Consider the following 24,311-nt stretch of genomic DNA (forward strand, 5'->3'; position numbering starts at 1 on the left):
CTTTTAATAACACTTAACCCAATTTCAGCTGATGAATGTATACAGGTCATACTGTACAATTTCACATCTGTGTCTTGTCATGAAGAGCTGCGCCCCACAAACAAATAAATGCATCTACGTTTCCCTTCCATACTTTTTGTTGCAACAACGTCATTCTTCAAAATTCTATTTAACAGCTAAATGCTCAAATTGGCTGAGTAAAATGCCTACAGTACAAGTGCTAACATACTTGAATTAGCTAAAAAGTTAATCTTCCTTGGACCATCTCAGTTTAGAGTATTATCATGCCACCATTTGATTGCACTAATTAGCAAATGGTAGCATGATAATACTACCATTTGTTTACACTAATCAGCACAAAGCGAAAAGTCCAGCCGTTCAGATATTTCACTGGATAACTTTAAATTCCGATGTGTAGGTTTTAGGGGAATATATTGTTAAAGATGAAATATACTGATTTTTCATTATTGCACAACTACCGTTTACTAAAAATCAATGTTTAGCAGCTACCGTAATGGAAGGTGAGGCAAGGGGTGTGTGGATGATCCAATCTGCAACCTTAATGCTAGATGCCACTAAATCTTAAACACAGGAAGGACATTGCTATCCATAAAGCAATAGCTAAAAACAGCAGTATCACTACAAGGCTTGCATCCACAATTAATTGCAAGGTACAATCTAAACAAGACGAACAGCAATAACATACAACAACAATCAGTTCTGAGAGTGTTGAGTTGCATGTAGACAAAGAGCAATCACTGTCATCAGCATTATCCTCATCATCAACATCCGGCAATCATGAGTGACAAATCATAGCCCTCCCTCCCTCTTATTAACATTCAGGAGGCTGGAGAGTAAATCAGCTGCCATACCTGTTTGACTAAGCAGCACCTAGGCTAGCAGCAGATGTCCTCCAGCTGTCTCACTGTCCACTTTCAATATCTCCACTACAGATTTCTCCTCAGTAGTGCTTTAATCACCGTATGAAAAAGTAATTGAAGAAGTCAGCAGTGACTCAATATGAGCTCTATAAATCAAGGCTACAAAAAGTGGGAGAGATGTCCTGCTGTGATGAAAGGCTCCGCTTTGACAGTTTGTGTCTTCAGATGAATGAGTTTCATCAGATGGAATGAAATAAGTAGCAAAGTTTGAAATCAAGGAACTTTTATTGCCCTATGGTTTTGGGAGAGTGGGTGTAAAGATCTAATCAGGTGTACAAAACACATCTGCAAGGTGCAATACTAGACTCAAAAGATCCAGACATTTGACTCATTTGATGATTGCAAGAATGTCTTTTCAGAGTGGAATATCATGTGGAATAGTCAAATTTCAACATAACTGAAAAAAATACCAGCCCTCTTCGCATACAACATAACGGTCCTTTTGTCATTTGAAAAAAAAGAAATTCTCACTGCTTTCATGTTGTTATAACAGAGCCAAAGAGAATAATGAGACCGCTGTTTTCTCAGTTTTGTCTCAATAGGCTCCTCCACCATGATGTGTGACTTAAGATTACTTGACTTCCCAAGTTATCAACATTTTCATTTGTGTTTGTCTTATTTTCCTCATTGTGTTTCACAATGAGTTTCGAGGCCTTTCAATACAGCTTTTATCAGCATGCTTCTGAGTATGAAATATGCCTGAGTGGACGTGCAATGATTAGATTTCTCATCTTGATGGTACGAGACCTTTATCTCATGAATATAAAATATCTTCCAAATGACAAAAAAAACTCAAGCACTCCTGGACAGTTTTCTCTCTACATCTAAAATTTTGAAGCATCCCTTGGACTGAGTCTGGGGACTGTAAAGAGTGTCACATGATGGTCAAAGATGTGGCTGAGTGACGCTGGCTGAGTGTCTGGTGTTGCAATTCAATAACCTTTATCTACACAGAGACACTTGGGTGGCGAGAAGGGCTCGCTTTAATCCCCGGAGTGAAGATATGCAGCAGCAGAGCCAAAAGAGTGCACACACATGAAGATGGAGTTTAAATAACTCTTGAAAGTCGACAGAGCTCCTCTAATCAGCACTGATTGTCAAACTCCAGGATCTTGCTGATGCCACTCAGAGAAAATGGATGCTGACTTTGTAATGTCTAGACCTCAGGAAATCAAAGCTTTGATGTCTGGTACATGGATTATGAACATAAGTACCCCGCAGCAAGGCGCATTATGTAAATTTAATAGTTATGCTAAAACTTAAAGATGACCCGGCGGTCAATGATAAGCCATGTTTTGCAAACTCACTCATTCTGACTAATTCTTTGTAATCTAATTATCAGGTAAAATTACGATTAGTAACAAGGACCTTAGAAATCAGCTTTTCAGAGGCAAAACAAAAATCAGCATGGTTAAGAAATTTTTTTTAACCAGGGCTTTGAATTTACATGTGTGGGTGTTATGCAGGGCTGTACAATATTGAAAAAAACTGACACTGCAATTTTTTTCAACCGTGCGATATATGGCCATGTGAAAAAATACAAGAAATTTCATCATATGACCTGAATAGCACATTATCTTATGCTGCACTGCTGCTATCTTGTGAACAATTAACCTGCACTGATCTTAGCTCTTTTTGTGAATGTTATGAGTATGGCTTCTGTCTGTAATTTTGAGATATTCTTATTGTTATTTTTTATTGCTTGCTTTTATTGTGCTGGGACCTGAGTACATGTTTCGTTCTATCATGTGCAAACGTGAATTGTATGACAATAAACAAACCTTTGAACCTTTTGATCTCTCCATCTTAAAATGGAACATTCTACCTTCATAATTATATTTAGCAACAAACAATGAGTGATAAACAGGTTATTTAACCTTTTATTCAAGACTGAAATCTGTTTTTGTGTTTTGGACGACAGTCAGATCTGGCTTTGCATACGTCGTACTGAGCTGTGTGGTACCAGCTTAAATGGTTAAACTTATTAGTTGTGTTACCTCTAGTTGTGGCAACGGATGCAAGGCACTGTTGACACAGAACACGTGTTTGGTCAATATCATCTTTATATAATAATTCCAGATAACTGACATTACTTTTCTTTTTGGCACCAAGTCTTCAATTTCACGATTTTCTCTTATTCATTGCTCATTTTTCAATGTTGTTACCAGTGACTCACTCCATGTGCAGGAGCTGGTCTGCTTCCACACTGATTAAGAACTCATGTGATTGGTGGATTGCTGAGCATGCAGAGTCTGCCTTGAAATTAGATGAGTTCATTTGCCTCCTACATCGCAGGCCCTGCGATGTGACTACTGCGCACACGTACATCACAATGATGATGCTCAAACGATATATCGTGCAGCTCTAGTGTTATGTGATCCTTTGGGCAACTCGGACCGTCAAAGTTACGTCCGCTGAAAGTGCCTGTTTTTGACACTGACAGGCTGAGGTTGTTCTTTTGGGTGACTGACAAGATTACTGAAACAATTTCCATGAAAATAGACCTTATCTATTAAATAATATGACTTTCCATTTTGACACCAGCAACTCAAGTCTTGTTCAAGGGAAAGTCCTGCTTTGAAATCTGAAAGACATGTGAGTTGCTGCAGGATGAGGATGGTGTTTGCAACAACTAAGTAATAGGACCTAAATATTTAAAGAAGGGGACAAGGATATTTTCATTTAAGTAACGAGTTCACTAAACCTTTTGAGACTGTTTCAAGTGTGGAAGTAAAACCACAGTACAAATATGTGGGCAGCAGTTTGTTGTTGGCCTGTTTATTTCAGTAGCTTGCCACCTATTTAGTTATCGAGCGACTTTATGGTACCTTTAATGGTACTAATAATGCTGTTGTAACTGCTGCTGAGGGATGATGTCTGCTTATAGGATCGGTGGAAAACACTGTGTGCATACACACTCTTTCATGCATCAACCACCACTCATTTGATTGAGCATTTTCTCCAGAATCCCCTCCAGGCCCAGATTCATTTTCAAATGTGTAATTACAGAACTCAAGAGGGGCCTGTGTTTGTGCTTGTGAGTGTGTGTGTGTGGTTTCAGAGGCTTCATCGGAGGTCCATAGTTAATCAGCAGTCGACCAGAAGTCTCGGGGATCAGCACATCGATTCCCTCCCAGGGAAATCAATTCAATCAAAGGCGTTACTTAAACTCAACTCAGATCAGAAAGTGGAGGACAAACAGCACGAGGACAGAGAGGAGGATGTGATTCAAGAAGATATGGCTGACAGTGGTTCAGGGGGTGTAAGGGAACAGAGGAGGGACTTTCCTTTGTTATCCATCTGTGTATCAACATAATGAATGCAGATGCGTGCATACTAGGCATTAGGAGAGATTGGATTGTACAGTACCAATGGGAGATCATGGTCTGATGTGAACATGGTGCTATCCATCACCATCATCACAAATACAAAGGAGGGACTACATTTTGGAAGACTGATGCTCCAGCTATGTGAAAGCCCATTAAAGCTGTTAATATGGTTTCTGACAACATATTATTCTGGCTTTTGCTTTAATCTGTCACAAATCTGTTTACAGTAACTCTGGCAAATTGGATATATGCATAATGTACAAGACTTGTATACATAATATATGAGACTTATCAGGAATTTAATTCACTGGATCTATGAACAATTTTATGAATGTACATGCACATACAGTACAATGTACTTTGATTTGAAACATTCTGCTAAACACACGCACACACACACACACACACACACACACACACACACACACACACACACACAGCTGTGAGGATCAATGTGGCTGACAAAGTTAGAGAAGCTCTCACAGCGTCTGACCTTGATTAAACATAATAAGACTTAACTACAAGTCCACTAATCTGATGAAATGACTTACAGATTCACCTTGTGATGAATACTAAATACAAGCACTGACTTTAGACACACGCTTACGCGGGTGCACAGACTCATAGCCCTTACAGGCATGTATACACGCACACACATGCACTCCAACGCTTGTCCTTGGACTATTCCAATCAGACTTATTACTTTGAGAAACTTCAAAGGGCTCTTTGATCACCTCAAAATCATATTAATAAATATTGCAAATAGAAGCTAGTCTTTAGTTACAACCACATCGAAAGTTTTGTGATAAGGCTGAAAAAGACAGACTGACCTCTGGAGGTTCTTCTCTGTTCTGTAACTTATCTTTGGAGGAAACACTGGCTATGTGTGAGATTACTACGTGAATCATTGGAAAATGCCAGCAGATTCTATGGTATATTTGTATTCTACTCCTTCTTCCCTAGAAGCTCAACAGTTTCAACTTCACTGATGAGCAACGTGCTCCCGATGTTTACAAAGCTACATAGAACTCTGTTGATTCCTAATGGAAGAACATCCCAACTCTGCCAACCTGATTATGCCATCCACCAACATGTTTGATTTCAACTGAAACCAAATAGCGCGGGCTTTCCTAGACCTTAAGTGCAAACCTAAGTGAGCATGGCACTCGCTTTATGACGCCTTCAAAAGCTTATTTAGTGGTATAAAGGCTTTAGAGCACACTGTGTCATGATGTTGAGACAAGAACAGGATAGAATGCATTAGAATTGTACAGCAAGATGTCATCATAGGGGCTATAAGGATAGTTGATTTGCACTCTGGTGTGGTAAAAGCTGAGAAACAAATCTTTGAATTGGACAGTACATCTACTTGCAAAAAAGTCAGAGTGTCTTCAGTGGGTAGTTGTGGCAACTGGAATATGGGTCACTATTACCAAAAACTATGTTATGTTCAAATACTTTTATTTTGGGGGCCCACTTTCAAAGCCACTGAAGACTAAAATACTCTCCTCTCCTCTTGCTGTTCTCGTTTAAACCTTCTTCATGAACCTGACGCTTTAAAAACTAAAATAGTTGCAAAGCTATTTTATCGCTTCTAAAAAATCTCCTGGGTCAGAATATCAAATTAGCCTCTACCACACATTTCCAAAAGTCAGTTAATAATCTCCCATCCAAAAAAGAAAAAAAGAAAATAATCGTGCCAGTCCTCACACATTTCCTATCCTCACCTTCACTCTCTTTCTAACTTTGATTGTCAAACCAAAGCATGCAAGCACACACATTTTAGCGCTTGCTAACTCACCCCACACTCATCACACATCCTGTATATGCATGAAGTTTCCCACCTGTGAATAGTGGGTTTCCTCTGCTGATTATAAATCCAATAATCACAGTGGGCAGTGTTCCATTTTTCATAATTGCGGCAGCAAGCGACCTTACCGCCTGCCAACCTTTTCAATTTTGAGTGTAACAGGTAAGGTCTGTTTACTGGTTTTCTTCCATTTTTCATAATTACACTACGCTGAGAAATCAAGTTTTAAAATCACATAAGCTTTTTCAGTGCAGGACAGTTTGTCCTGGTCTGTAACACTGATAATGATCCTCACATGCATTACAACATACTCATTAGCTCCTTTTAAACAGCATTTTGAATGGATCAGACAGGTTACCTTTAACTTTTATTACTTACTTACAGTCATAAATCATTAAATATACTTAATCTAACAGTGAACCAACCAGATTAATATAACAGCATCAGAAAACCATTTTCAACTATGTACAAGTTATGAGGTATGTACAGCCTTTACCCTAAGGTGCATATGAACAGATATAGGTCAGTTTTAGGGCTACATGATTACACATAACATCCAAACATCTAAATCGCAAAAATAAATAAATAAAAAATTGATAGAGGTATAATGTGTGTGGCATAAGTATAAAGTACTGCTGTATGATGCTGCAGTTTCAGGCCTTGAATCTTGTTGTCTAGATACCAGTGAAAATAAAAACGTGATGATTGATTAATTTTCAATTAAACAATACTGCTATGCACATGCACATGCACTGTCTGGTTGCAAAGACAGTTGGTCATTTAAGGGCGGCTGTCACTGTGGTTTCTAGTAATGTACTCATATGACAGAGTGCACGGACTGAGGCTTTGTGACTGGCATCTAATTCATTCAAAACTATCTTACAGATGCTGCCGTACAGTAGCTTCTTTGGACACACGGTGCAGAAACAAGCATCTGGCTCTCAAAATTTGTGGCATCAAGTGCTAAACAGCCTTCCATCACCATCGTTTTCCTCGATTCATGCCCAGCGCCATTTGTTCCTAGCTCCTCTCTCAGTCAGGACTGTGTCTTTGCAAGGTTTAATAAACTTTGCTTCCAAATGAGCAGAGTTGCAGGGCTACCACGCTGCACTTGGCAAGATCTGTCCTTCTCTGCCTCTGATTAGCTAGCACTTGTTAGTCAGCCTCATAACATTGGCAGGTGGAACTACCCTTTCAAGACGATTGCTTAAACAATGTCAAAAACAAATCCCATGTGGACTACTTTTTTACCTTTAAAAATTAGTCATATACCAGAAATGAAGCACCACCCCAGTTTACTTGAAGCCCTGAGAGTGAAAGTGAAAGTGAAAGTTTCTGAAAATCTTTTCCTTGTTTCAGAAACTGTTTTGTGACAAACGTAGCAGGATTCAGGGTGGAGGATTTATAATGCTAACTTTTTCAAGCGTGCTATATGGAAATAATATGAAAGAAGCAGGCATTGTGTCCACTCTTCTGCCCTCCACGGCCTTGATCAAACCATGTATGGATGTCCTGCCGCTGATGGTGCAGTCAAACAAAAAAAAAGCAAGTGAAAGCAATTTTCTGAGGCGATGTGCAAGAAAGAGAAGGTTGGCACTGCAGCTGGAGCGCAGCAAACTGTGACACTGAGGCCAAGCAACCTTGGAAGTGCTTTATGCTAAAGGAAATATGTGTGTGCATGCGTGTGTGAGAGATAAACTCATTTAAACACAGATTCCATGACTGTGAAAGTGGCAGAAACAGTTACATCATGCTGGTGTGAATGCATGTTTTTGGAGAATTCATGCATTTTTGTAGACTTCTTTACAAACACGCGCATGAATGGACACCGACTAACACAAGACAACACACTTGACACTTGTTGCAGGTAACACATTTAAGACATGTCAAGTGTGAGTGTGTGTGTCCTGACCTACCTCCTTCCATCTATTTGTATGTTTGAATGTGTGGCACTGTTTGTCTGTGGTTGTGTTTGTCTGCCTGTCAGTGCAACTGTGCGGCTACTTACTGCAGATTGCATCAGCCTCGTCTGAACCGTCTGCACACTCCGGCTCTCCATCACAGCGCCACCTCGCAGGGACACACTGTCCGTTCTTACAGGCAAAGTCTGTAGTCGCACATGTCTTCTTTGCTGTGGAGACAAAGGTTCACATGCAACATCACTGTATGCCCCAAAGAAAGGTGAAGGGCTATCTGTGTGTGCTGCTACTCTCTGCTGGTCATTAATATAACACTATGGTGAATCAAGTCAACTCCTTGCTGGTTCTTAACACAGTGACTGTCAGATATTCTATTAGATAGTTAATCATACAATCTCTCTGGAGTACACCATGTGATGCATGAATAGAGACAGGAAACCTACAGAACTGGTCACACTCTTGACAAGCGATGAGAATGTGTGCAAAAGTTTTGACGCGGCAATTAAAATTTAATTCAAGTTAAGAGTAACTTCTGAGCACCAGCTTCAAATGAATTTTCAAGTCCACTTTAAGTTTAATCATCAGCTGGCTGGAGGTTCAAGTCTTGGTGGTGTTTTTAAGTACAGCTTGTAACAGGAGACATGACGGGACAAGATACATTTGATGAGCTAGTCTTTGTTGGCCTCAACGCTTTGAGGTTGTCTTACGCTGCGTTCAAGTCAACAATGCATGCCAGAATTTCTTAATCAAAATGATCAACTTCCAAGCCATCCAGGTGCAAGACGGCTAATGCTAACAAAAACTTGACAAAATGAAGATGTTACAACCAAGGTGACAAGCACAACTTCATATTTGTAAGTATTTTATTCACTAGCTTTATCCACAAACTGTAGTCTACAAATACTTTTGGTGATGACATTCTTGTGTGACCTCAGACACCTGCCTCCAAATGAATTCAGGGTATTTGCTCCAAGTGTACAAGTAGGAGTTCCAGCTTTAAGTGGTGTTCCATCATACTTTTTTAGTACGACTTACAAGCTGTTTCTCAAAATTCTTTGCACAAGTGCAAAAACTGATTGGTTAAATAATTTCAGTGCTATAGGTAGATAAATAATTCCATTAATTTAAGTATCACAGAAGTGGCCAGGGCTATCCAACATATTGCATTTGACAACAATGAACAGATTTAAAATATCTGAAGAATACATCCAGTATAAGACAGATCAGAGCTTGGACGAGCAGTGTTTTGAGCAGTTTGCTTTTAGGCAGGGTGAATTAGAAATGCAGTGACAGCTTCAGTAGAACCCCTTTTTGCAAGACTGTGTTAGATAAATGGTGCGGTGAACAGAGTATGTCACATGTGAACGCAGCAGAAACCTTCAAGTTAGCTGCCTGAAGATTTTGTCCCATTCAAAGTCCAGCCCAGTCTTTGCAGAACAGGCTCTGTCTCTGTGTAGCCTTGTCCTGTTATGGATTCCAAAGGTTTTGTGCAGTCACGTTCTCCAAGCAAGGGAAAATTGAAGCACTTGAGTCTGTCATGGGGAGAGGCAAAAAAAATCCCTCCCCTTGACAGCAGGAGCCAGCGAACAAGAGAAAGCACTTGCTTGGCGTGTTAGCAATGCCTTTGCCTTGCCATGATGAAATATACTGTACAGAGAAGGGTGCTGAGAAATGGCAAAAAAGTGTGTGTGTTAAAAACCCTGTGTTTATGACCGTTTTCGCTGGGCTATATTTTTGTCTGACAATGCAACTGTTTCGCGTAAGCCGGGCGTGGTTAATGGAAATCAAAAATGTAAAACTGATGAAAAATCATAATGTGTATGTACTGTTTAATATGAAATCAAACCCCTATGATTACTGCCACATACTTTGCAGCAATCTTGAGGCCACTATTTAAACTGCTGAACTACAGAAACATATTGGTCCAACTCGGCACTGTGTTATATACTGTCCAGTCAACTTCTACTTAGCAAAGGGAAAGCTAGCCAGCTTATTAGCTTGTTGTTTATGTGTGTAGCCTTGGATGTCCTATGGCGCGTGGTAAAAGGCAGCGTTATGACTGATGGCACAAGTGGGAGCCATAATAATGAAGTACACACTGAAGGAACTGACAGCATCTCAGCTGGGGGGACCAGTGCTTTCAATTCATATATCTAAATGTTTTTATATGGTTAACAATGTATGGCAGACTGAGGAGAGAGATTGAGACAGCCAGGCATTCACCAGGGCAGAATATTGATTCAAAGCAGAGCAAAAAAAAAGAAAAAAAGAAAAGAAAGAAAAAGGGAGCCTTAAAGATGCAAGAGAGATGGAACTAAAGAAGGTGTAGGCCCAGAATAAATGAAAAGCGTGTCTCTAGGGATCTAAGAGTAGTCAGGGCTAGAGACAAAGGTAAACAGAAGGAGGGGAGAGTACAGGGAATAGGGGCACAGAGGCAAAAGACACGAGGGAACAAGGCTGTCGAGGTGGAGTCTTGTGTAATGGCATCAGTCTTCACAAAGGACTGAATAAATCCTTTTCCCCCCTCCAACATGTTCACATAAATCCCATTTCTCCCTGTCTAGCTGCCTGTTTTGTCTCATCTTTTCTTCCATCCCTGTCTACAGGCTGATAATAGAGCCAGCTGAAGCCAGGCATAAGATCTCTCACTGGGCAGTACAATTCACAATGTTACTTGTGATTTCAATAATGCTGATGATATCATACTATCATCAACAAATAAAGGTTCTCATTCCACTTGATATCACATTTCCTATCGCTGGTCATCATAATCCTCTCCAAGAACAGCGTGTTTAAATCAGTGGGGGAACCAAAATGAAACAGGTGACAGCTTACAAAATATTGTACTCAAAAGGATTAATTAAGATGCATGAGCCGGCGAGCCTAAGCCTTTTAATTTCCGACAACCCTTTCCTGAACTCACATTTCATCTTATCCAAAGGAAATAATACGATTCACCTTGGCCACTTCTCATTCTTGGGGCCAAAGGCATCCGGTGGGGGGTTTTCTGTCTGTGCGCAAATAAAATATGCTTTTAATTAACCAGTCTGACTGTTTTATCCTGACGGAAAAAAACAACAAAAAAAACCCAACAACAATGTGAACAACCATTTCCCTTTCCAGCTATCTACAGCGACTACAGAATATGATAATAAGTGAACATTTTTAATTATCTGTAGTAAAAGATACACAAATTACAGAACAGCTCTGCACAGAATGAAGACCATACTTTAAAAATGACATCTCCACTATAAGTAAAAATGGTAGCATTTCAATAAAGCACATTATGGAAAGCTATTATCATCCATCTTAAACACAGAGAATTACATTTATGAGAGTGCAGTCATTTTGAATACTGAATGAATAGTGATTAGTTTTATGCAACAAATATTTCCCACAGATGGGTGTGCAGAGCAACATTTTGTGAAAGACAGCGCTCATGTAATGGAATAAGCATGCAAATAAAACTCATATAGCAGTGGCACCAGATCTGACACCAGCAATGGAAAAAGGAAATACACCCACAACAACATTATAAAAACATTGTAAGAGCATTTCTTATATTCCACTACACACATCTACTATAAACGGTCGACAAACATGCTGCAATTGTAGATACAAAATATATGTGTACATTTGCACAGAGCTGTGTAAAAAAATCTGCACATACAAAATATTTTCCCATGCCTCTCAAGTGTTGCTGATGCACGCACAATCAGCTGTGTACATTTACATTCTGATGCCCCCAGACCTGTCATATAGGAGTGTCCATCCATATGGAACAGCCTAAACCTGTCTTATGAGCTGTGAGAGTGAATGTAGAGGACACAAACACTATAGGACACATACTGTGCACATACACACACACCCTTACCTACCAACCACCCCCTCCTCCAGATTTGAAGCATGTCATGTTATTTTGGTCCTCTTTCCCCAGATGGAAAAGGTGATTAATATTCATGTGAAAATAGCAGACGGACCAGAAGAGCTCCAGCTTGCTCACTAGGTGATTTCAATCCGTGTCCTCGAGTCATCACAAACTTTGTACACTTTTAAATTGCACCATCAGATTCTCACGTTATCCACTTCAGCTGCACTTCAACTGGGGACTTCAAGTGTTTACAGAAACTGCAACACTATCTTCGCTGAGATTTACATTGCTTTGATACTTTACTGATTGGAGGAGGCAAATGTACTTGACTTTATTCATCTATTTTAACAGGGACAACACGAATGAATGTGATCGATATGAGGTAAATGTGTTTAGCTACAACGCAAATACTCAGCTGTAGTCCCATGGCAAGTTGTTGCTGTACGTTAAAGCTTTCCTGATATCCTAAGATGCCTCCTACTTCACTGTGAAGTCCATTCTCGGTATCTGTACTGCAGGCTTCACATTTCAACATCAGACTTGTCAAAGCTGAGTATTGGACCAGGATTTGGCTTCAAAACTATTTGTGATTTCATGAATCATGCTCACTCACGCTTATGCCCCCTAAAAATCTGATTTTCTAAGGAACACAGAACTAATTTACACTTTGAGCAGTGAATGTGAAAACAGCCTTCTGGTGTCGAACCATAACTGCACATACATCATTCTACACAGTGATGCTCAAACACATTCATGACTGGAGGCGGACTTTAAAAGAAACAAAGAAGACAAACACAAAGCAGAAGAAAGTATAAGAGGATTTGATTGAATAGTCGTTAACCTGCCCCTGGTAGAGACTGTGTTTAAATGTTCAGGGTGTAAAGTTCTGCTGAAAATACACTGTGTTGAGATGAAGTAGCAAACTCTACCATAGTCTTGCTAAATCTATCTCAATATGTTGTCATGTCTGCTTCATTTGGCCATGTGTGAATATGGTGTGAATCTACTTGGAAACTTGGAGTTTTATGTTTACGTTTCTGATATTGTGCACTTGGCTTGTTACGCTGTAAAAGAATAAGATTATGATCTGTGAATCATAGAAATTTGGATGATCACTCCTGTTAGCTTGTCATGATACTAAAATAATGAACTTCCATATAATATGAGCATGAAAAAAAAAATACTCAAAATGTCCTTTTAAATACAATAGCAAAGAGAAAACAAAGTTGGCTGACACACTGGATCCTTTTTTTTTTTTTTTTTTTTTTTTACCCTTTTTTTATTAACAAGGCAGAGGAAGTCGCTGAACACATACCAAATATGTGTAATAACATCAAGTGAGAACACACTGACTTTACAGCTTGCTGTGAAGTGCTGGTCATAATTAAACAGCCTGACAAAGAATCCGAGCCACTGTGATACAGTATAACAAGGTTTGAAATAATGTTAATATCAGTACAGCCTTTGGTTACATTTTAGAGGCTTTTTTTATAGCTTTGGTACTTTTAATAAGATAGAGCAGAGATCTTGTACTTTCAAACGGGTGGTATCAAAAAAGTATCCAAGTATCAACAACCTCACAGTCCTGTGATGCTTTATGGAAATAATTATACCTTTACAACATTAAAATAAAGACCTTTATAAAGAGGAATGGGAGTGAGTACACAGGTACACTTAAGATAGCTGCTGTCCACCTTTTCATCACCAAACACACTGTGTTAATTTCCCATTGACATTCAACTAACACTCTGGAGACCCCCATGATCAATGAGTGACAATCTAGACCTACACATGTTCACACGGCCTCCACACAATATATACACACACGGACACACACACACACACACACACACACACACACACACACACACACATGCTGGACACCTTTTAGGATGCTTTGCCACGCACTCCCGACAACATGGTATGGGATGTTATTGTTCGACCTGTGAACAGGTGAAGGTCAGCGTCTTCCTTCAAGTCATTCAATTTACTCACTTCATTAAACACAAGCACACACACACACAAACAGTGAGAGTGAAATGGAAACACAACAGCACAAAACAGGTAAGGGAACACAATGTCACCTCTAATTAGGATTTGTTGACTTCAGGCCCTAAAACGTTGATTTGCTCCAATAACAACAGACAAGCGGTGCTGTCATGAGATTATTTACCATTCTTCACTTGGAGACACCGACAGCTTTAAATCTGCTAAAGCTCCAAGTGCGAGAGAACAAAGCCAGTATGCTTCGCTCATGAGCCTGTGAACTGACAAAAGAAGACTGTCTGTACAGACATTAGCTATAACAACAAACCCTAGCTCTTTGAATGGAGTGTGTCTCTGTATAGTATCAGGAGGGTAGGTGACAGGCCAAACAGATAATCATCTTCAGTAAACATATCCATTACGCACCAGGACGTCCCTGCAGTTCATCTGTCTTGTCTCAGCAGATACGTAGAGCGCAGCTTTGGATAGCTCCAACCTATTCAATCTGGTTGACAAAGGTTCCACTTGAGCATTGAAATGTATTTTTAACCTCCATCCATGACTTTGACTTTTTATGAATTTGTACTGCTTCCGAACTCGACCTTAATCTAAATGGCAACTATGGCACAAAGAAATTGCACAAAATGGAAAATGTCACCTTTCTGTTTCCTTCCTATTTCTGTCATTTCAGCCCAAATCTACAGTGGCCCTGATGGTCAAAACAGAACAACCTTTCAGAAAACACAAGTTTCCACAGTTCCCCGTTTCTATTGTGTACTACCCTCAGTCTCTGCGTGCTTTTAGGGTTCCGCAGGACAATTGCCCTTGTGTTTCCTTAATTGTTTTTGGGTCTTCTAAAATGTTGTTTTGTGTTCTGAAAGTTGTGATGTCTGAAAAGTTGTTGTGTTTTGAACCTAAGAGCCACCAAACAAACCTGCTCTGACCTTCCTCCTACCATAACAAAAGGCCACAGCATTTTATTACAGCAGGCAAGACAATTTTGGTTTCAAATAACCCAGAAATCACAACTACTACCAAGGAGCCAGTCTGTTGTGCACACGAAATTTATAGAAATGCCAGAGAAGATAACCATGTCATGCTGCTAAGGTACGCCATTATGTGTGTTGAGCTTTTGAAATTATCAACAAACCAAATTCCCACAACAGAGTTGGACAAAGGATTTTGAAACCATTGCTGGAGTCAGCTCTGCCGTGTAAAGATGGAAAGCTCAGTGTAAAGACATTATTTACTGCACACAATGTTCTTAGAATTATGTGAAACTCTATAATAAACAGCCAGGTGTGGAAGACGAAAACAACTCTCTCGAAATACATTATAGAAAAAAAAGCAGTAGAAGAAGTAGATAAAAGAATAGCAGAGTACAGCTCTGGCTGTAAACAAGTCTAAGGCGGATACAGGAAAGGGTAAGTAAATAAAGGCAGCGAAAGGAGACAATGAGAAACTGAAAGAAAACCGAGCAAGAGAGAATGGAGAAGGAGTGAGCGCTGGAGAACAGAGAGGAAATAGATGGTCATCCACACTGTTGTGATCGGCTAAAGAGCTAAAGAACGTAGCGTGTCAGGAGAGGGAGAGAGGCCGTTAATCAGTGAGCAGAGGTTGAGGCACAACTGTGAGGGAGTGGGGAATACTCCACGAATTGTGTGTGTGTGTCTGTGTATGTGTGAGCGAGAAACAGAGCGAGGGATGGAGTTAAGTAGACAAGTTTAATATTGGTCCTTTGAGGAGATTAAAGGCCTGTCTAGTTTCCCAATAATCAGTTGGAGACAGAGAGATATCATGGAGAAAGGACCAGAATACAACAACAAGAGCACAGTGCAGCAACAAGAAAAAAAAAAAACTAATTGTAAAGAAACGGACAGCAGGGGTGGATTCAACGTAGCATTTTGTTCTTCTGTAATAAGTTTGAACTTTCTGACTTTTTGTTTTAAGTAACCTGAATACCAACTATAGCAGTCGATGAGCAGTCCACTCACAATGGGGACAAACAAAGTAATCATCTTCCAGCCACTGTCTGATTAAAAATAAAAGGGCAACACAAATGGCACAAAAACTTTTATAAATCAAGTTTCCCAAACTGTTCAATGGCAAACGATCACAACTGCAACTTAAACATGTGGCTAATATTGGCATTAAATGTGTGTCTTCAATATAACTAGAGAAGAACAAATGCCTGTCAAGCGTCACATTAATGAGAGTAAAGATTGAAGGTACGAAGGACTATTTTGGACCGGCAATCCAGACAGCAAGCCAGATCAAACATACAATATATTATGCGCCTCACAGCACATCAAATACCACCTACCAGTTCAAAGAAGCTTTTCACCATTTCATGATCCACCTGTCTGGACAGTCGAGCCCACAGGGCAAGATGTAGTCTCCAGATTTTTGATACAAAAGCAAAAGCGAATCAGATATTGGAGTGAATTGGGGGGCGGGGGTTCAGTATAGGTGACCTGGGTGACAGTTGCATCATGCAGTGACTCACCTGAAGCTCAAAGTGGCGAGAGAGATGAAAGAGATGGTGGCAAACTTCAGATAGAGAGAACTTTCTTACTCTCATTTATTACATCATTGATATGTGGGAGTGGTAGGAAAATGAACTAACTAACTGAACTTTTGGAGGAAGTTCAATGTCCTCAAATTCTATAGGTTTATGGAGGTTACAGCCACATGATGAAGTCAAGAAAAAAAAATAGAATTAGAAAGTAGAATACAAAGCTTAGATGTTGCAGTATTAATAATCGTCTGACTTTTAAAAGCTCTAATGCGCGTACTATTAGTTACATTGAGAACAAACCAGGCATTGCAGCGAAAACGCCACTCCTCATTTTCATTTCGAGTGTGAAAATGGGTTTCGCTGGTTGACATGACAAGTTCAATGTCACATAAGTTAACAAATACAGCTGCACAAACGGTCAAGTGTCTGCAAATTGTTCTCAGTGTCTATTGTGTTGCCTGGCATCCTTTAACAACACTGTGGGGCAGAGAAATGTTCTGCACACAGGTTACAGATGGAGAAAGCCTCTCTGGAAGAGTTGCTGCTCCCAAGCTAGGAGCCAGAAACCGTCAGATTTCGTCGACCAAACGATGATACTCTCCTAGTTTCGTCATCCCTCACCTCTGCACAACGCTGCGCAAATCACGCCAATGCCTGATTTAGTCTGAATATAGTTTTCATTATATATAAAACAGTGTGTTTGTTGATAGTATATAAGGCCTATATGAACAGCTTGAAAATACCAGTGTCCTCAAGAGCATTTATTCCACATTTGCATTTATTGCACATTCTTCACTGCCAGAATGATTCAGTTTTTCTCCCTGACCAATAAAAGAAGTTTATCAACAAAAAATCCTTTTACTTTCCAACTATATGAAAAAGTCTCCGGCAAGCAGGTGCCGTCATGCCTCAGAAAAATAAACAGCTTCCTTTAATTTGACAAATGAAAAGGAGTCGTGAACAAAGTGGAGCATAGCGAGCGCATCACGCAGCAGTCTTATCCAGAGGATTTCAAAAGGGGTGACTCCAAACTGGGAAACAATAATATCAAGGCAACTTAAGGAGCTTTGAGGAAGTAACACTTGTTAGCGCCTACTCATATACAACTACTTCACAGAGGTTAATCTCTCTTGTGTGTCTGTGTTTGTTTGTGTGTGTGTGTGTGCTCATGAATCCGTTTATACCGCCGCCTCAGTCTGCATCTGTTTACTAATTTCAAGAAAACAGATTGCAGCACTTTCTCTCTCTTAAGCTTTCAGAGAAATGTGAAGAGCCTTTGTGTGACTCACTTTCTTGTGATGGGGATTAAAATTAAGTGGAGCTGATGGGAGAGGCTGTGGTGCAGAGTAATGATATACATGTTGAATTAGTTTACCATTAACTTTTAATTCCCTGAGAAAACAGTGTCACAGAATTGCACAAAATGAATGCATGTATGCAAAGAATCAGAATTTAAAACATCCCGCTGATCCTGCAGCCTGCTCTCACTCTCTTTGCTCACACCGGTAAGAATAATTAAAGGTATGTCCTTGGAGTCAACCATGTATGCCTAACACCTTGACCAAATATTAGTGCTCTAAAATTGCTGCTTAATTCCTGTTTGTCCTAGTGGGCATTACCTGTTCCTGTTACCTGTTTGACAAATGTGTCTAAAGAGTCTAAGGTGCATCCCAGTCCAAACAGCCTGATCGTTTTGACAGAGATGCAGCAAAGACCTTCACTTAACGATACAGATTTTCAGATTGCAATGCAAAAACTACCAATAATATGGGCAAATAAGGCTGACTGAAGGACAAAACCACTCTCGGCATGTTAATCTATTGCCCTCATGGCTCCGAATCCCTGGAATTTAACTCCCAGTACGACATTGTCTGCATCAGCTGCATGCCAGAGCCTAAGACCTTCCAAATCCTGTCACATCCTGGGTGCCCGATCCACGCTCCCACTTACATAAGCGGGGCATTACAGCTCAGCAAAGCAGCTTAGGAGTGGAGGGGAACAAGCGTGACAATACTGAAAGAGAAAAAAAAGTAGAAGGAGAGAAAGAAATAAAGATACCAAGCCGCAGTGACGATCAAAGACAGAATTAGAAAACAAATTAGATATAATGGAAAGAAATTGCTTGTCGGGAGGTAAAAAGTAATCAGCCCTTTCTTTATTGTTCTTTCATGTTACGGTTCTCTATACATATAATCTCTCTCTTAATCTCTCCCCTTTCTTTTCTCTCTCTGTTCAAACCATATGTCTGCTACCTCTTCCTTTGCAAAGTTAACTCTCAGAACAACAGAGGTAATCGTTCTTAACACCAAAACTCACATAGCTGCTATTATTAGAGCTCCAAGATTGAGAATCCACTGTCATCACACACACTTCAGATGGTCCTTGTTAAATTCTATGAATTCAAATTGATTGTCCCCTTTCAACGCAATTATCTTTCTCTTCCACCGCGTTCCTTGTCTTTGTTTCTTCCTCCACTCCAAACCATCTTCAGTTTTCAGACGACGTGTGCCCAGGGGGCCCTCAGCGAGCTCTTGAGACAAACAAATGTTGTATTTGTTGTTTGTGAGGGTGAGTGGATATCTCGTCAGAGAGATCAGAGAGCAGTCGCTTTCATACGCTGTGTCGTGTTAGCTTCAGAGACTGCTAATTAAGCAGCAGCACAAAAGGGGTCATTGTGGGAGCATGAGGCCAGGCTTGTTGTTGTTTTGATAACATGAAGCCGATCAGTCCTTCAAACGATGGCCTCAGCCGGACAAATGCTTTGAGCAGCACTGCAGTCCAGGTGGACACATAATACTGATTCTATCAACTAGAAGGATAAATGTAAAGTAATGTATGAATGCCGGTCGATGATAGTTTGATTGGGGACGGAGGGGCTGAGACAGTGACACATTTCACCCTATTACAAGACACTGCACTATCAAAATGATTTTGAAGATGTTATTTAAAGGTAAAAAGTGACAGAATGTTGCAGCATCAACAGCAAGAAGCCATTTCCTTAAGATAAATAATAAGCTAGGAAAAAAAAAAATCTGCAAGATGTCTGGGGATAAAAACATAACATTCTGTTCAATTTCATTGCATTCGGTTGTGTTTAATAGGCTCGTAACAAATTGATTGTGATGACTATAATAATAATAAAAGGCAGATGAGGTGTGTGTGAGAGTAGGAGCATTGTAATGCGCTTACGTGGATGTGTGTGTGTGTGTGTGTGTGTGTGTGATGATATTCTTTTCCAAGACGTTTGGAGACTCTATGAGGTCATATCCTTCTGCTTCGGTACCACTCATTAGAAGTGACATATGCACAGGGCTCATCTACTGTCTACTTCAAAAACACACACACACACACACACACACACTAGAAATCCCCCCAACAACAGGCCATCTGGGTGACATCCGGCTTTCAGACTTGACCTGCATTGATTTCTTAAACGCTCAAACACTGATACCAGTCCTGCTACTCACATACAAACTTGCACACACACACACACACACACACACACACACACACACACACACACACACACACACACACACACACACAAGCAGACACACACTTCCTCCCCTCCCCCATGCCACACCCCGACACTCCAATCTCATCAGACTATCAGATGGTCACTTTCCTAGACAGGGTCATCGTTTTAATGATATCAGCTATCAATCCTTTATCCCACTCCTCCCCACACATGTAAAACCTATATGGCTCTTCATTCACCAGTGTGCTGTCAATGCTGTTTGACTGATGTCATCGCGGGCAAAGGAAAATACTGACGCGACGGCGAAGGATTGTGAGGTTCTGTGGGGTTTCTGTACGAGGACGTTTTAAGCATATTGATTCCAAACCTCAACATGGTCGGAGAAAAAATTCTTTTCAAAGAATAGCCTTGCTCAGGAGGCAAGGCTCTCACACACACACACACACACACACACACACACGTTCACCTATCTGCACAATCACTCACACAAAAGGCATAAATGTCCCATTGGGACTATAAAACTAGTGCGATGCATGGGGGAAGGGTTATACGGTACTGTATGAAACCTCAGTTAGTTCAACCCCTTTGTGGCCAGACAGATGTACACGCAGACAAATGTTTACGATGAAAATACACAATAATGTGTGCGTGTGTGTGTGCTTACACGCTTGTAATGAAAATTCTCTGCAAAACACAGAATGAAGAGGGAAAAAACTGAATCCAGCTTATCAAACTCACTAAAATATGCCGACATGCATATACAGTCTAAACATACATTTAAATAGCTAATCCATTTATCAGCTCTTCTTTATCAGCACATAATTGCTAAATGATTAATATTCTCGATGGTTATAGCACTTTCATTTTCAATTACAAATCACGTGGCAGCCCTGCGTCCTAAACCCAAATTACAATGCTTGTGGCAGCCACGCTCATGTGTTAAAATAAAAATTCATAAACACTGTTCAGTAATTACTCCTCTATCGAGTGACTGACAAGCAGAAACATGCGTGATTGCAGCAGCCCAATCCCACAACAAAAAGAAAAAGCCTTTCACTAGCAAACAACGTTCCTGCTGGTTGCATGAATCGGCGCTCGCTGCGAGCCTCGTATCCCGCCCCCCTCGCGGCCCTGCACTTCCACCGTTGCCATTCAAATCCCCAACCGCACACATGCAGCGTGCTGCTGGTCGGTCCACATGACAAATTACTACTGGGCTTATTATCAAAAATCAGCACTCGTCAGAGGGAGTGGTTGTAGAGAGGGGGAGAAGGAGAGGGGTGCAGTAGGGATCCAACAAAGCCCGCTGAGCCTCTGCAGACAAAGGAAAGGGACAAATTTCTCCCGTCGCTGACAAGGAAAAAGAATTCATTTCAATTACAAATGGCTGCCGCTTGGAAGCAACAAAGAGCCCCATAAAGGTCACCAGGAACATGTGTGCGTCCAAGTGTGTTTACTTGTACAGGCCAGTGGTGTTTGCGCATTCTTATTTATTTTGGGGTAAAAAGAAACTAGAAGAGAGGAGCTTCTATTTGCCAAGGTGACAAAGATAAAAAAAAAAAAATAAATTAAAAAAAAAACAACCTGCTGTTTTGCCTTGCTCAGAGCTTCCACAGGCGATGGAGGAATGCGATTATTTTCTGACACAGTGACCCCGCCTCTCTCTGTGTTCTGCTGTGCTCTCAGCACAACAAAACACTGTACGCAGCCTCCCTTCTTTTGTCTTTCCTGCCACGCTCATTCGTTCTACGCTCCTTATCCGCTTCTCTTCTCCACCCTTTCCCCTTCTGCCTCCATCACACGCTCGCTCACTCCCACCTTCCCTCCCTTCCTCCCGCCCCTTTTCCCTTTGGCAAACAGCCGGTTGTCCCTTCCTTTGTCTGCTTTGTTGGCGATCGTTGATTAGAAAAATAAATAAAAAAAAAACACCTAGCGGATGAAAGGACCGTGGCCTGAGTTCAGAGTGAATTACAATCTCCCACTGGGAGAAGCCTTGATGTGACAAAAACATCTGAATTTGAGGCTTTAATAGAATAGTGATATATAAATGTTGTGTGCGTCTGTAGACGAGTCAAAAATGCCAATAGATAATAAGCCCCAGAGACTGTATGTTGAAAATAGATGAAACAGCTTATTCATTTCTTCCCATTGCAACTCTCCAATATGGCAAGAACACCAAAAATGTGACGTATGTCTTACCATTACTTGACTTTGTTTAAATGTGTAGGATTTAGAGGTATCAATGGGAAGAAATATTCATAATTATATTTTCAATAGTGTATATTCACCAGAAACTCAGATTTGTGGTGTTTTTTGTTACAATGAATCTGTTATGTCTATAGTGGGAACGGGTACTCTTCCGCAGGGTCCGCCATGTTGTTTCTACTGTAGCTGAGAAAAGAGAAACCAAACACCGGCCGTGAAGAGGGCACTGGAGAACATTTTGAGCCCCCAATGGAGGGCAGATCGAGACGAGGGGTGTTCGGTTGGTTTCAATTTTCAATAAAAATGCTGGATGTCTACACACTGGACCTTTAAGAGATTTTTTTTAAAAGACTCAAGATCACCACTTTTCTTGAGTGCATTTGAGTGTAATTCCCCCCAGCCACTAATAACCATTAATACTTTTTTAATGATGTTTAGGGATAATAACTGTTTTTTTGTTTTTTTTTAGTGATAACGCATGTTTTGAATGCCATTTTCCTTTTCTGTGTTATTGGGGGTATTAAGCACAAAACAAAGTCTCTTTCAAACCAGTATTTGAAAAAAATAAACAGCCACAGAGTGTGATTAATTGTCAGAGTAAACACAAGGTTCCAGTTTACCAGAGATTATGCTACTTCATATCAGTACGGGCATCACATTTATATCTGCTTTTTGTCAATCAGTAGATGCCAAGAAATGGAAACTCTACCATGGAAGTAATCCCTGAAAAGCCTGTGATCTAAAAAAAACAGTCACATCTATATCCATTTATTCAGGAGATATCTTTGACAAGAAAAGTGTTACATTTCAAGCTAGTTTAAAAACAAGTAAAGGCAAATAAATGTTTTTAAAATTGACTTACATATGGTACCTAACCAGATGTAATTTTGTAGGAAGTGACATCACTATTGTCCTTTAAAGTATGAGTAAAAGAAGTCAAAGTGACTTTTCCATAACAGTACCAAGGGTTCGGCCAGTGACTCACTAATACGAGCTTCACCACTGGTGTGTCTCAAGCAGGTTTACACTGTCAAAGTAATCATGTTTTCTCAGCTAATCCCTTTAAGGCCTACATGTCCCATCATCATCGACTGCATGAATGAAATTACACAATGACTAAGCTCTTTTCATTGGCCCACAAAGCTGCTTGATTTGGGAACATTAGGAGGGGAGAAAGAAAGGGATGTGGAGGGAACCATTTGACACAGCCTTTGTTGCAGCTTATGAATCATCATACTCTGTAAGCTGGTCAAATGAGCTCATCTGTCTGGTGTAATCTCAAGGCATCTCAACTTTGAATGGAGGGGCTACCACTTGGAGGAGCCTGTTATAACTTATTTCAAAATATATATTGGCATTTTGGTTCCAAATGTAAAGATTACAAAAAGACAGACTACAGTAGTGGCATATTGTAACTATGCTTACTGTTTACTGTCATTATGCCTTGGTCCATTCTTATAGCGTATTAACTGACTTCCTAAAGGCTATTAGGAATAAGACTTCTCATAAAACCACCCAGACAGTCTTACAAAGCAAACTATCATTTTCAATGCATGTACATGTGAGGTCAAATACAGAAATTATCATAAAACAACATGACCTCAGAGCACAGGCTGAGAGGGTCATGGAGCTCGTTGAAGCGTTCAGTGCTACTTCCTGCAAAACCATGTCCATCCAAATGAAATACCAAGTTTTTTTTTTTTCAGAGAGACCGTCATTGAACTTTGCAATTCTTATTTCAATGGAGCCATTTTTGAAAAAAAATAAAGTTTTACTAAAAAGCCAATTAGCAGGTCTACGTTTCATTTCTGTATGGAGTGACACAAATCTACTGAGGCAACAAACAAAAAGAAAGACTGGCTATTTATGAGGTTACAAACCAAGTTGGTGAAAAGTGAATGTTTACTAAGCTCGTAATTACAGACGGACTGCATATCCCCTTTCCAACCTGTCTAACCAGTACAGTGTCACATGTACCTGCAGATACAGTAAGTTCCCTCTATCTTCCACAAAACAGAAGGTCTTACAGAAGCAAAATGTGCAAAGTTAACAGTGGGTGGTTCCGGGGACATTTCAGACGGATTTTCCGTTGCATTCCTGTAATTACACAGCGTTGGCTCCATATTTACAAAGTTTGGAATCTCAGCTGATATTGAAGTAACAGAGGAGTTAGTGTTATTGATTAGCAATACTTGAAAAACCCACACATATGCATGATCGTAATGTTCAAAGAGATAGTAAACTGTTACAAATA

General features: G+C 40.2%; 1 protein-coding gene across 12 annotated transcripts in view; it reads right to left on the bottom strand.

Moving 5' to 3' along the window:
* The window catches only part of lrp8 (low density lipoprotein receptor-related protein 8, apolipoprotein e receptor), a 181,388-nt gene that overhangs the window by 86,913 nt on the left and 70,164 nt on the right, over window positions 1-24,311 (bottom strand). For all 12 annotated transcript variants that reach the window (XR_005077712.1, XR_005077714.1, XR_005077715.1 and 9 more), the window contains one exon: window positions 8,089-8,211. Coding sequence is in view for 5 of the 12 variants with exons in the window: in XM_037114453.1 (XP_036970348.1) it covers window positions 8,089-8,211 (123 nt within the window). In the remaining 7 variants the exon portion in view is untranslated. The remainder of the gene's footprint in view (window positions 1-8,088; window positions 8,212-24,311) is intronic.

This window comes from Acanthopagrus latus, chromosome 11 (assembly GCF_904848185.1).
Source record: "Acanthopagrus latus isolate v.2019 chromosome 11, fAcaLat1.1, whole genome shotgun sequence".
Lineage (NCBI taxonomy): Eukaryota > Metazoa > Chordata > Actinopteri > Spariformes > Sparidae > Acanthopagrus > Acanthopagrus latus.